The 14,679-nt window shown below is 45.8% G+C and overlaps 1 protein-coding gene across 4 annotated transcripts in view; it reads right to left on the bottom strand.

Moving 5' to 3' along the window:
- The window catches only part of GLYR1 (glyoxylate reductase 1 homolog), a 28,686-nt gene extending 14,946 nt beyond the window's left edge, over positions 1–13,740 (bottom strand). For 2 of the 4 annotated variants that reach the window (XM_054080275.1, XM_054080276.1), the window contains exons 1-5: positions 13,619–13,740; positions 10,796–10,832; positions 9,496–9,575; positions 1,573–1,711; positions 745–987 (exon numbers count right to left, since the gene is read on the bottom strand). In XM_054080275.1, the coding sequence (XP_053936250.1) occupies positions 745–987; positions 1,573–1,711; positions 9,496–9,575; positions 10,796–10,832; positions 13,619–13,728 (609 nt within the window). In that variant the 5' untranslated portion in view covers positions 13,729–13,740. Of the gene's footprint in view, positions 1–744; positions 988–1,572; positions 1,712–4,959; positions 5,107–9,495; positions 9,576–10,795; positions 10,833–13,618 lie in introns of those variants that run through there. The other 2 variants (XM_054080278.1, XM_054080277.1) reach the window with 2 other exon arrangements.
- Positions 13,741–14,679: the final 939 nt, after the last annotated feature.

Below are 14,679 nucleotides of genomic sequence, written 5' to 3'. Positions count from 1 at the left end.
GGTGTCATCTCCGATGGAGCAGTTGCGTTGTAATAATCCACTGAAATAATTACCCGTTCGGAAAAGGAAGATCTGGACCACAACATCGAGTTCCACAATAAATGGAATGGAACTCTAGATGAGGGTAGACAAAGTACTGGTGGCTATCGTTGCCGCCACAAGATCCAGAAATAACAGAAAAGTAAAGGAGATAAAATAATAACGGTCCAAGTTTGGAACCTCATAATTGAGGATGGAAATACATTCTATAGCGTAGAAGCTGAAATGATTGTTTCTTCTGGTGGATTTCCCAGGCTACAAGAGTTTCTTCTTTAAGCCCTAGCCCTCAAGAATACACCATCCTCTTTAAGGACTGAAGGTGAAGTTGAGCGACTACTACTCATTTAATCATACAAAGCAGATGAGATGGAGAAGTCAGGAATCAGATGAAAACCCACCACTCTTCACTAATCCTTCCCACACAAACTGAACTTGAGGGCTGGCAAGATGAAAGGTGGAGTCTAAAGATACAGCTCTCAAAGCCCTTTCAAAGATACAAATAGAGCCACCCAGAATAACTAACTGAGAAGAGTTAACAATATCCTTGCCAAAGGCATCAAGCAGCCAAACGGTCTAGAGTACCATGGACAAGCTTAAAAAACCTGATACTGAACTGACTCTTCCTGCTGTTAACCAAGGTGCCAGTCAACCCTAGAGTCCATCTGCAAAGTCCACAGGGCACTGGCAGACATGCACAACACAAACCTTCTCGTCCTTGGGTGGGCGCCCCCGCTTTCGGGGGCTCTGATCCTGGGCTCTTTTCAAAGGTGATTTTGATCCTCTCTCTGACGATACAGAAGAGACCCTCTTTTTGCCTTCCCCTGTGCCCTTCTTCAACTTCCCTTCAGACAAACTGGCTTTACGTTTCTCTTCACCAGCAGATTGCTTGCCTCTTTCTTCACTGGAATTACGCCGGTTCTTCTCTTCGTTGGAGTTATGGGAAGACGCCTGAGAGATTACAGAATAGAAGATGGTAAGGAAAGAAGAGAAGAGCTGGAATGATTTTCATGCAAAACCAAGGATGCGAAGGATCCTGTGCTGATTACTATCACGCAAAACAACGGCACAGTCACTTGAAAACTAGGTATTTGTTAGCCCTTTGAAGACTGTGAGGGAAGTTCCGGGTTAGTTCTCCTGCAAAAATACATCAGTTTAAGTAAGCGAGTAACGGAACAGGCCACTTGAAGACTTGCTGGGAGCGCATGCAAGTATATGCACTTCCAATATACTTAAGACAAGATTAGTAGATATCAAATTCTAGCCCAAGACTTAAGACTGATTTATCAAATGACCATAAGCAGATCAATTAGCTTCCTCAGTTTCTCCATCAGTTTAACAACACTTTTTTCCTCACCAAAAAACGACTGAATGGGGAAGAAGAGAGAATAAGGAAAAAAAAATACCACTAAAGGAATGAAAACAAAACCCCATCAGCTTGCCAGAGGCAACAAACTCCTTCCACATGAAGCGCATCTGACCATCATTCATGCCAAGACTTGTTTTGATGCATACAGTAAAAAAGAACCCACTCACCTGGTCCTTGCTTTTGTTTTTCCTAAGGAACTCCTCTACCGCATCCACAGCTTGCTGGAAGCGCTTACCCTTGTTAATCTTTATCATTTCCTCTTTGTGAGCGTGATAAGGTTTCAGCTGTTCTACTTTGATCCAAGCACTAGAAACCAAAACAAAGTTAGTTAGATTCTCCAAACAGCAACCTTCAAGCATCTCAGTTTTAGAAACACAGACACACTTTGTTTCTCCAGAGCAACTGCTGACAGCAGCCCAAACTCGCTTTCTACAACCTGAAGGCCTGAGGTTTTTCTTCTAGCGCTTCTAGCACTTTTACTTGCTTTCTCTCAAGTTTTATATCCTTTCACGCTAGCAGTGCTGTGCTCTAAGCATTATTCATATTCTCTGTCAGCAAGACAGCTTTTGGATGTGATCACAGGTAGTTGTATAGAACAAAGGGAGTAACTGCTCCTGCATCCCCAGGAGAAACACCCACAACCAAACGCCTCCACACAAGTCAGCCAATAATACGAATCTGTTCGAGAGGATACTGAAAGTAGAGGCCACGCAACAATTCTAAGCCATCAATCCCTCGTTCGAACATACTGTGCCTGCAAAAACTGGAGAGAAAAACCAAAATTACATATCTCACAACAGAGCTGATCACAAACAGTGAGCATGAATGCCACAGCTCACTGCTGAATGTGTTTCCAGTGCGCCTTGATATTGTCATCAAAAACATATTCACTTTGGAGGAAATAAAACTCTCATTTTCTTCACTGCTGATATCTTAAGATAAATCGGTGCAGTAGCAGAGTACTAACCTGACTGCAGGCCTGTGGGGAAACTCAAATGACTTTCCCGTTTCCACTGCTGCTGAACAGGACTTCTTGACCAAATGGTTAAGAGGTCAAGAACAGGGGGACAACTCTTCTTCCCTTCAGGTGGACAAGCTCTCCTACTGCTCCTCCACCACAGCTTAGGGGAATGTTTTTGCTCCCAACCCTCCTTGTGCCTCTTGCAGAGATCGCACTACCTTCCCCTCTCCCCAGTCTCAAGCCCAGGCTTAACAGTTGTGCTGTTACAAAGCTGTTTCCATCCTGCTGAAAATAGACCTGCCTAAGTTTTGCTAAAACTCTTCCTGAGCCTAGGTGGCCAGCAGTGCTTCTCAGCACACAGCAGCCCAACACAGTGAAAACCAGTCGAACTGATTTTCTCTGGCCCCAAAACATCTGTTACATTAACTACCCATGATTTCAGTGTGGTCTGGCTCCTGCAAGCAGGTGATGTGGTTTAAGAGCTGCCTTTTCAGACACCATAAGGATCGTGTCATACAGCTAAACTGAACATGAAGTGAAAGAAAAACAACTAACCAAACCGAAACAGAACACAAAACACAACCAAATAATGCTTTGCTGGATCTTGCTTGTCCTCTCTTCACTAGGTAGGAAAGCCCAGTAAACTCTTTAAAACTTGCTGGAGCTCTCTCTTCATAGGTGTTAGCTATTGTTTGTAGGAATCAACTTGTTTAAGGGAGACAAACTTTCTGGGTGGCATTTGGAGATGAGGCTTTCCAGTAGAACTGACTGCTAAAAACGTCCCATGCCTTCCTCACTGATAGCAGAGCCTACAGCAGGATTCCACCACAGCCTGGAAACAGGACCCAGTGCTCTCCTGCACACAAAGCTGAATCCTTCTACTTAGTTTACACCTTCTCCATAATAACTGACTTAATGTAATGGAATTAGTCAAACTGTTACTTTCAGCCTAGAGCCTGTCATCCAGCAGCAATTCAGAGAATCCCCCCTGGCTGCCCGAACATTACAGTGAAACAGCTCTTAAAATTCTCTTATACCATAAAGCTGTTCTGTGTGACACCCAGTGACGAAGCATGTGGTACTGCACAGCATCAACTCATGAGAAGCCTTGCCATTATGTACATAAAGGCATTAAAACGTAGGAATATGTTAATAGGGACCTACAGGAAAGCTGGGGAGGGGCTCTTGATCAGGGAAGACAGGGATAGGATGAGGGGGAACAGTTTTCAGCAGAGAGAGGGGAGATTGAGATGAGATCTTAGGAAGATATGTTTTCCTGTGAGGGTGGAGAGGCCCTGGCCCAGGTTGCCCAGAGAAGTGGTGGCTGCCCCATCCCTGGAGGTGTTCAAGGCCAGGTTGGATGGGGCTTTGAACAACCTGATCCAATGGGAGATGTCCCTGCCCACGGCAGGGGGTGGAACTGCATGGGTTTTGAGGTCCTTTCCAACCCAAACCATTCCATGATTCTATTATTATAATAAAGCAAGCCAAACATTGCTGCCAGATTTGAAGTTATAAATAAAAATAGAGGGGTTTTTATATCAAGGCACACTCTTTGGTATCTACACTTCCTGCTCCTCCTTACTGCACACGTTCATTGCTTCCTTTCTCAATACTTTTCCTTTAGTACGGAGAAAGTCTGAAGCACAAAGCTCTCTGGCTCCAGGCTTTGAAGGTACAACTTGGCACTTGTGCTACCCCAGGACAAAGAGCTAAAGCTCTCAGAGACAAACTAATAAGTGAAAAAGCCTTAAATGTTGCCTCAAGGGTTAATTATTAATTAAGAAAAAAAAAAAAGGAAGAAAAAATACTACTAATAAAAAAATGGTCTTTTCTTTCCAAATTTATCCTTTTTGTGTCAACTACCTGAACGGCTTTCTGTAAGATCTGGCCATGTCTTTTAACACCAGGTGTCCATAAAGCATTTGTGTGCAATGTTTCAAACACTTGAAAATGAAAGACCTTTCCATCAAACAAAATCATCCATGTTTATACATAAGATCTCTCTCTGTTAAGCAATAACCTCAATGCCAAGGAAGGCCAGTATTTAGGTAACAGGTCTGTAGGACACAACATACAAAAGGAACTACTATTCCTCTCCCAACTCAGCAATGAACTAATGCCCTCGAAAAGCATCAGTGACATTAGAGTACTGAAGATGTCAAGATTAAGGTGAGATTGTACTCATCCTGCTCCACGAGAGTCATCTGGCATCTGTAAAGAGTGAGCTAAACAAAAGTAAGAAGACGTAAAAAAACAGGCTTCTCTGCTCACTCTCCATCCCCTTCCTCAACTGCTCCCAAATATTATTGTTATACCACCAGGGCTCATGTAAAACTCATGTTATAGTCAGGAACAATAATTAAAACTCTGAATGCTTGTAAAGGAGCAGTACCCCGGAGCTGCGTGGAAAACAGTGGCACAAAAGAGATGCAGCCTGAGATACCAGCTTCAAATCCATGATGTGAGCTTAGCACAGAAAAAGAAACCTTAAAAGCCCCAACTTTTCAGCCCCTCTCTTCCAGTCTAAAGATATTAATACCTAATCATGAATTGGACAAATGGAACCTGAAGAATAGCTACAAATACTCACTTTTTGCAATCCTTACAGTTCCGGACAGAACACAGCGGCACCATATCTCCAACTTTCTATTACTTACTCCAGTCTGGGAAAAATCTCACAAAGTCTGACACTGCAGCAGTTTAGATGCGCACTCTAAATGCTGACACAACCAGTTTGGAAAGTCAAAAGAAAATAGCTGGGTTATTTACACGCCCAGTGTGTGTGAGCACACAGTAGAGAAGTCAGGATGGGTTTCCTGCTGTTGAAAGGGAATGCCCTACTTTTCATCAGCAAAACAACTCAAATGGCTGAACTTTGGAACTGGACTTGTGCATTTCTTAAAAAAAAAAAAAATACAAAACCGACCATGCTAAATCAGAAAAAACATCCACGCAGCTAAAAGCAAGCAATACTTTAGAGAAGAAAAGAAGCAGTGGACAACATTGAAGGAAATTTGAAGAACTAGATTTTTCCAATTTGTACAATAAAAACATTTTGCTGAGTACTTGCACATCCAGAGAGATCAGCAGGAGGTGGACAAGCTTTGACTGTAGTGAGTCTCAGCTGTGGCACTTTGCCTGCAGAGATGTCAAACAGCATTCCAGCCGGCTCTGCTGTACAGCAGCCTGGCCACAGCACCGCAGAGCTCGGCACGAAATAATCTGTCTCCCTGAAAAACATCAGCAGCGTAAAGTGACCCTTTGTCAGCCTGGCCTTTCCCCTCTGGCTCCTCACATGGCCAAGGAGCGCCACGTTCAGCACACAGCAAACTTTAAGCGTTTCCTGATGTCGAGGCCTGAAAGAACAGTTTAGAAAGACTACATCTAGAAACGTGTCTCTCCTTGAAAACCAGGAAGAACAGCAGCATAAAAGGAGGGTAGGGGGTTGCATCCTAACAGGATACAGAGGATGGGAACGCCACGAGTACGGTGCTAAAATATCTGTGCCAATGGTAAGGCCACAGATTAGCGTACTTATCTTGGATTGCAAGCTTCCTTCCATTTTTCCTTGATATATCAAGTCAGAAAGTGCCTCTTGACCCCACCACATTGTACCGATGCTCCAAAAAGGTGCTATGAGTACGACTGGACTGCTCCAGCTTCCTATCAGAACTTCAGTATCCATGACTTGCCAGATCTTCTGGCTATTACAGAATACCTATGGGGGGAGTGGGTGTGATGGGAGGGGAACGTGTGCATTGGTACACACAACTCTGATGACTGCAGGACTCTCCCTAGTGCTTCTATGTAAAGTAGCTGGACGATGCCTTCAAAGCAATGATTTTTGTTTAGTTTTGACAATGCCATAACGAATTCCCAAGCAGGCCATGAAACATAAGAACATTTTGAACTGGATGAAGCACACCCAGAATGAATTGTATGCTTTGGAACTAGATGATCGTTTAAGGTCCCTTCCAACTCAAGCTATTCTAACTATTCTATGTGCCTGTCAGTCCACTAGTTCTAATAAAAGCAATAAATGCACATACGTAGCAATGTACAAGTTCTTACATCACAGTACTTAACTACTGGAATGGCCTATAAAAATTTCCTATGCCAAGAGTGTAGCTTGGGAAATAAAAGTGGGTCTTAAAACGATCTGAAAAGCATAGATAACAACACAGCTAAGAGGTCAAAGCTCCACTCGTATTTAGAAAGACTTAAATGAAAACTGCTGTTTATACTCCCATAATTGGATGTTGTTTTGCGTTTGCCAGGTCTATAGGCAGGCAACATCAACTCTTCTTGATTTTAGATGAAGTGTGACTTGCTCTGAGAAAAGACACTCAGAACTCTGAGGCAGACTAGAAAAATCTCCTTATCAACTTGCTCTCCAAACTGGTAAGAGACATAATACAAGTATGTGCATCGCGATTAAGGCAATCACTTAGAACAGGACACAGATGCTATATTACTGCTACAAACCCCAAGGAGACTTTCACTGTGGTAACTTCACAGGGGTAACTTCACAGTTTAAGCAAGTAAGAAAATTATTCTTCCATAGGTAGAGAATCCTTATCTTTCAGAAATCCTATTGCTTTGAAGACAACAGAAGCAACTAACTTCGTCAACACAATGAACATCAGGAGCACAGAGCTCAGTAGAAACTATCAAACGCCAGGTCTTAGAGCACAGTTGGAATGCATGCATGCACGCTCTCACTTTTATGTCTGGCCAAACCTACCTGCAGTCTTCCAGTTGCTGTCTGTCTTCAGTCACTTCACCGCAGCACTGTACCAGGCCAGTAAGGATCAGTATTCAATATACAGGGAAAGAAAAATGTGTTTTTTCTGTGCTGTATCCTAAGCCATTCAGGATTTCACAGATAACCAAAACCTATCTTTATGCGACACCAAAACAACCTCTAAACTCAGTATGTTTTTATTCACCTGCCCGGTTCTTACTTCCAAGCAACTTCCTCCTTACTTGTTGTTACAGCAAACTGGAGCCAAGTAAGTCAGGAAGAAAAAATTTTTAACTAGCCTGAATCAGGCATTTCTAGTCACAGCAGTTACCTGGGAACTCTCGGAAGAAATAAGACTATCAAGTCTGAGATCACCCACCCATCGCCGAACCAGCTGGCAGACATCCTCTGAAGTTTGTGAGAGGGATTCTACCCCACAACCAGCATGACCATCGCCGCGCATACACAGGACAGTGGGCAAGGAGCTTATATCCAGATCCCACCTCTTAAACCTTAGCAGAGTAAGACAATTAGAGAAGTGCTGTAAAAACAAGATCTGCAATACAGTAACGTCACCCTACAAACTTCTAAGTGGCAGAGTGAGTGAAGTGCTAGGAAACAGAAGCAAGATGCACCAGGATGTCAGAATGAGTCAGTGTGCTCGTCACATCACAGACTACAGTCAGGGAGGGAGCTTTGCTCCTCCTATCCGTCACGCTGTTCATGATGTAGAGCAGTGACATTTTGTCAACCGCATTATTTCTACTTACTGTTTAAACACACCTAGAAAAACGTATTCACAAAACACAGCAGTTGACTTGCACAACATAAGCAAAGGGAATTTCTCTTCGTGCTCACATTTTAAATTAAATATACATTTTTCCTGGTGTAGTTCATTGATTGTACTCCAAGGCAAGGATTTACTCACGCAGCACACTGGTCAGAACAGCACAGCTCGAACAAGCACACTCACACTCTTTAAAGCTCCGAGTCAGGACAGAGCAGGCACACAAGCTTCTCTCTCTGCTGTCCATCAATATTATTTTAAAAGAACAAAGGGAACAGTATCTGTACCTATTGAATTTTCAGGTAGGGCGTGCCAGTCAAAGTGAGAAAATTTCTAAATCACAATTATCTAGCAGGAAACAATTAAATTTCACAAGACGGAGGGGGGTTGGACACACAACAACGACCACACCACCTTACTGTGCCAGACAACAGGATTTTCCCCAGCCACAGCTCCAGAAACTTGTAATAAATCCTGATTACTTTGCAGCTCTGAACTCTTCAGTTGCAATCATGCTGCTAATCTCAGCTACAGTGCCACAGACGTATGACCGCTTTTTCAAAACCTGTCTTAATGTAACACATTTCTGCATATAAGTAACGTGAAGCACAAGAATCAAGAACAACTGGGACAGAAATAGCCAATCTCCTCAACTTTTAGAGCTTGATGAGCTTGGATAACCATGATGAACAACGATGCCACCACCAAAAAATACCCTCTACCCTCAAATCAACTTTGACCTGCCTTATATTATTAGTGATCCAACAAATGTTCCTAGCAGCATGCAACGTTCACTTCTACTCCATCAATTCTGGACCTAAGCTCTCAATGGAAAATGACTTTTCAATACTGAGCAAATATAATTTAACAGTTGAAAATCACTTCCTTAAGAAACATCCATTAAATGGTCTCAGTTCTTGTTAGCTTTTCTCCAAAATGTTTGGCATGACTTAATGCAAACCAGCAGAAAATAAAAGGAAAAACTGAAAAGCTAGCAAAATAATTCTCTGCTTCAAGAAATATGGACGTACTCAGGGTTTGGGTTTTTTTCCAGTTTGTAAGTAACTAAGTCTAAGACAACTATGATTTTGCACACATGTTTGGAATCAATAAATTCTGCCTTGCCAAAAGGTAGCCTTTGTAGTTTTGGCTTTCCTACCCTACAAAGCCTTTCCAAAGCACAGCAAGAGTGGTTTCAGCCATCAGGTGTGGCAGGGTATGCTTTTACAAATGGCAAGCATACAAGCTGGTTTATTTTTCCAGCAGAAAGCCCAATGAATACTCTCAGCAGCGTCTCTCGTACACAGCCACAGTCTAAATCCTACCCCAGTCTCAGCACACCCACTCCCCTATAAATGGCAAGCTAAAGAGAGCACAGCAGCAGCTAAAATCCTAACCTGATTGAGTACATAAGTCTTTACAGTCTTCACATACCCAGAACGGCCACAGCATGCAATAACAGCTCAATCTTTCTGTGTGCAAACCAAAGACAATCCTCTGCACAGCTGCACTGCGCCGTGTTAGTATTTCTTTCGCCAACAATCCACACTACATGGCACAGTATTTTCAGCAGATGAAAACAAGCAGGTACGTACTGATCTTCTGTTCCAAAAAACTTCACAAAGAAGCACTTTTTCCCACGAGGTTTCTTCAGATCTTTAGGTGGATTAACAATCTGAAGGTGATCAGAAGTGAAAGTTAAAAGACATATAATGAAAATTCATACTCTGCAATCTTGCCGTCGTGCGTTACATCTACTGCAGATTAATTTTTTATTTATGTTTTATCTGACCGAGAATTTGAATCTGGTTTAAGTCTTTCACGTAAATATGTAACCCATGTATTTCCTTTAATATGGGTACGTTGCAGCGGAGTGAAAAGGTACTCAAACTCCCCCAATACATCACCACACTCTTAGCAAGGTTTTCTTCTCCCTGTCCCAAACACATTAAGCCAACGATCTTTTCTTAAATTCAGAAAGTCACTTGGCATGAGTAAAAGTGTGTTCCACTTATGTAACTTCTAAAATTGACATTTAAAGCTTTGTTTTTACTCCCAGAATAGATTGCTTATAAAGTTTAAAATATCAATGAAGAGAAAAGCTGTCACTCAGTCACACAAGTGACACCTGAAAGCCTGCAGGGGAGCCTGGACTTAACTCCATCCAATAACCAGAGTGGAACCAAACGTTTATGGTTGTCAGCCACGCTGATACCACCTCTCCCTGTCGCATGCTGTTATCTTAGCATGCTTAGTCCTCGTACCTACACCAACAACAAAGCTCTTTCAGAGAGGGAGAAATAATAAAAATGGCACGCCGTTCTTCTTTAAAAAAAAAAAAAAATCTTTTCAGCCTTCCATCAGAAAAAACCAACCAAACCAGAGAAGAAAGTTTAACTCCCCACCCCTAGATTTATTACCCTAAAAACAGAGCTCTAAAACAGTAACTTCTGAAGCCAGATGCTTTATTTCTATTATTTAACACACTGCATTTAACCAATTGACGATGGGAGGAGAGAAATATGTCTTGGAGAAAGTGCTAGCAATTAAATAACTAAATCTGGGAAACACAGTCAGTTGCAGAGCTGGATGAACTGTGCTCTGCTGCTTTTCATTCCACTTGAACTAACAGCTGCTAGCGACAGGGTGAACTCCTAGACTAAATAAAGCCCTAAAGGGGTTCACAGCTTAGATTTGTGGGGTTCGTATTTAAAAAAAAAAGTCCAAAAACCAAAATCCAAACTAACCAACAAACAAAACCTCCACATTTTAACCTTTAAATGCAACTCTTTCAGGAAAAGCTTTCTCTGTGCAGAAGGAAAAAGCAAAAATAAACAAATAAAATGTAAGAAAGCAATAACAACAAAATGAAACCAAAACACGAGCAAGGCTCACCTTTCCTGGCCATGGAGGGTACCGGCCCAGCTTGCCCCTAGAGAAAAAAGAAAATGTTAGGTGCTAGAACCAGAAAAAAAAAAAAAAGCCCATGCCTACTTTGTTGCCTTACATCATATTTTTCTTACTAAGAGAGTTACAACGTACAGTGAAAAACTATTGTGAAAGGTGAGGCACGCAGCTGAGAAATAATTTTTAAGATACTCGCACCTAAACTAAGCCTCTGAGCAGGAACTCACTGCACTATCCAAATTTAAGTGAACTGAACAGCAGCGGCACAGTGACCATCTGGACGATCTAGCACTATAGCGCTTATTATTCTTGCAAGACTGGATATTCCCTCACAAGGAACTGAAGATAGTACTGATACAGGCAACCAAACCAAAGCCCAGATTGGTAACTAGTGTCCATTCAGACAGAACAGTGGGGTGAGCAGAGCAGCCACCACCCAACTGCGCAAAGAGCTAGGATTCTGACAAGTTCTCACAGGGAAGCATTAACAGCAGGACCCCTGGAACAGGCGTTCCGTTATTGCTTTCTTCAGGTGATCACCGCCACACTAAGGTGTGCTAAAAACAAAAGGAGCCATAAGAAAAGCTGAGAAGTTTATTTCCTACAATTGCAAATGTTTCCGTTACAAAAACTACATCAAAGATTTCTTCACAGAGAAGGAAGGGACATTCATTTTTGCCTCTACAAGGCTGCCTTAATCCTGTTGCTTATTGTGGCTGCAGCATGCTCAAAAAACCTCATTAGTCATTGTCTTGCAAGAGGCCAGCAAAGAACCTGTGGAGCTCACCAGCTCCTGAACCACAAATCCTCAACAAGCAGCAGTGCAGCCCCTCCTGAGGCTGCAACGCTGCACAGACAACCCTGGGGTGACGGCAAGGCAGGAAGACTGCCAAGAGCTGCAACCACGACTGTTTCATATTCGATACTTCCACTCTTGTACCAAACAAGACATTTATCAAAGCCTTTCACAAGTTTCTGTCTTATTGTTACTCCTCTGCGATGGCTCTGGAAACAAAACCTGTCGAGATCACCGTGTACAAAACTAAAGCAGGATAATCTGCATTCCAAACCCAAGAGCACTGTGCTCTCAAATACTCATTTGAAAAAAAAAAATTTGCTAAAAGGAACCAATCCTTACTTACTTTGCTATAAATTAGACAACTTCAGAGCACTGTCAATTTTTCGGAAGAGAAGCTGCAGCTGTCACAGCCTGTAGCGTGCATTTCTTTTTATCCGGGACATAAATACAAACGCCCGCACTTGCGTGTTGGGGATTAGCCATTTCTCGCAAGCCCTCACAGGACACCCTGGCCTGTCAAGTAGAGCCTACGCACTTAAAAATCCGTGCTTACAGGGCTCCATGCAATCCCCTCTGCTCTTCTGACCAGGAAACACAGAATCACAGCCCACTGAGGAACATAAAACTGGAGTGGTGAGGGGAAATTCTGCAGGGAGGAACAGCCGCTGCTGTGCCAGGTTGCTCCACAAGAGCGGTGCCAGGAGTGGGCCTTGCTGCTCCCCTGCCGCCAGCCCAGCCGGCTCACGGCCTCTTCCCACCTCCCCTGGGAGTGGATCCTTCAGCCAGGCCCGCACAGACCGCTTACCCGATCACTCCATCTCGCACCAGGTCCTTCCCCTCACGCCCCTCCCCAGTCTTCGCCCTGCCAGCCCCATTGTTCCCCAACATCCCCCCCTCGTTCCCCACATCCCTCTTGCTCCCCCTCACTCCCGCCCCGTTCCCCACATCCGCCCCATTTCCCCTTGTACTTCTGCACACTCCCTGGTCCCCCTGCACCTCTCTTCATTCCCCTTCACCCCACACAGCCCCCTCACTTTCCCTTGCTGCCCCACATCTCCCCTCATCTCTTCCTTATCCTCCCTGGTTCCCCCACACCCCCCTCTCTCCCTCTTGCAGTCTCATCCCCCCTATATCCTAACTCCCTCTGTTATCCCCCTCATCCCCTGCATCCCCCTCACCCTCCTTGCTCCTTCACATCCTCCTCATCCCTTCCATCTCCCCTCCCCATCCATCCATCCATCCCTCAAATCCCTCCTAGTTTCCCTGTGTCCCCCCATTCCATAAATCCCCCTGCATCCTCCTCGCTCCTTCACATCCTCGTCATCCCTTTTCCACTCCATCCCCCAGTCCCCTCGTTCCCCAAATCCTCCCTAGTTTCCCCACATCCCCCCACTCCCTAAATCCCTCCCATCCTCCTCTCTCCTTCACATCCCCCTCGTCTCCCCACACATCCTTGTCCTCCCCATCCCCCTATTCCCCAAATCCCTCCTAGTTTCTTCGCATCTCTCCATTCCCCAAGCCTCACCCACATTTCTTTTGTCCCCCCTTATCCCTCTGTATCCCCTCTTGCCCCCTCATCCTTGTCCTCCTTGCATCTCCCCTCATCCTACTCATCTCCTCCACTCCATAGATCTCCCCTAGTTTCCTCACATCCTCCCATTCCCAAATCCCCCCTTTATCCCCCTCGTCCCCCCTCAATCCCTCATCCTTGTCCTCCTTGCGCCTCCCCTTATCCCCCCCACCCCTCTCACCCCTCCCACCCCAGCGCCCCTCCATTCCCCCATTCCCCCCGCATCCCCCCTGTTCCTTCATATGCCTCTCGTTCCCCCTTGTACCCCCATCACTCCCTCATCCCTGTTCCCCCCCGCATCCCCCTCCCGGCCCCTCATCCTCCCTCGTCCCCTCATCCTCCTCATCCCTCCATCCCGCACACCTCCCCTTGCTTCCCCGAGTCCCCCTCATTCCCCAAATCCTCCTCAAATCCCCCCTCCCGCTCCCCCCCGGTCACTCACCACACCAGATCCCCGAGCCGCAGGCTGACGGTCGCCATCTTACGGACCGAGCCCCGCCGCGCGCGGGGGCTGCCGGGACCGGGCCGGCCGCGCCCATTGGCCGCGCGCATCACGTGGGCGGCAGGGCTGACACCACCTGGGGGCGGGACCCGAGGGGCGGATCACGTGGGCGGCGGGTCACGTGGGGCGGGGCGGAGGGACAGGTCACGTGGGGCGGGGGCGGGACCCGGAACCCCTCCGCTTCCGCGTCCCCTTCTCCCTCTTCTTTCCTCTTCCTCCCTCTCCCGCTCTATCTCCTCCCCCTTCTTCCTCCCCTCCCCTTCTTCCTCCTCCCCTCCTACCTATTCCCTTCCCCTTTATCATCCTTTTCTTATCCGCCTTCTCCCCCTTGCCTTCCCCTTCCTCTCCTCGTCCCCCTCCTCCTCCTTCCTCCCTCTCCTTCCCTTTTCCCTTCCCCTTCCTATCACCCTCCCCCTCCTCCTTCTCTCTCCTTCCCATTCCTCTTCTCACACCCCTCCTCACCCCCTTTCATCCTCTTAGCCCTTCCCTTCTTCTTCATCATCCCCCTCTTCCTCCTCCTTCCTCCCTTTACCTCCCCTTGCCCTCCTCCTTCCTCCCTCTCCTTCCCCTTCCTTCTCCTTCCCTTTCCCCTTCCCCTCACCCTCCCCGTCCTCCTTCTCCCCTCTCCTTTCCCTTCCTCTCCTTGCCCCGTCCTCCTCCCACTTCCCCTTCCCCCTCTTCCCTCTCCTCTCCTTCCCCTCCTCTGTCTTCCTTCTCCTCACCTTTCCCCTTCCCATCACCTCTCCTCTCCTCCCTTCCCCTCCACCTTCTTCCCTCTCCTTGTTTCCTTCCTCATCCTTTCCTCACCCCTCTCTTCCCCGTTCTCCATCTTTCCTCTCTTTCCCTGTCTCCTTCCCCTTCCTGTCACCTTCCCCTTCCTGCTTCCCCTCCTCCTTCCTTCCTCTTCTTCTCCTTCCCCCTCCCATGTCCTTCGTGTGCTGAGGACTCCAGAACTGGACACAGGGCTCCAGATGGGGTCTCACCAGAGCAGAGCAGAGGGG

The sequence above is a fragment of the Cuculus canorus genome, chromosome 15, assembly GCF_017976375.1.
Source record: "Cuculus canorus isolate bCucCan1 chromosome 15, bCucCan1.pri, whole genome shotgun sequence".
NCBI lineage: Eukaryota > Metazoa > Chordata > Aves > Cuculiformes > Cuculidae > Cuculus > Cuculus canorus.
This window is presented reverse-complemented; position numbering and strand designations above follow the sequence as displayed.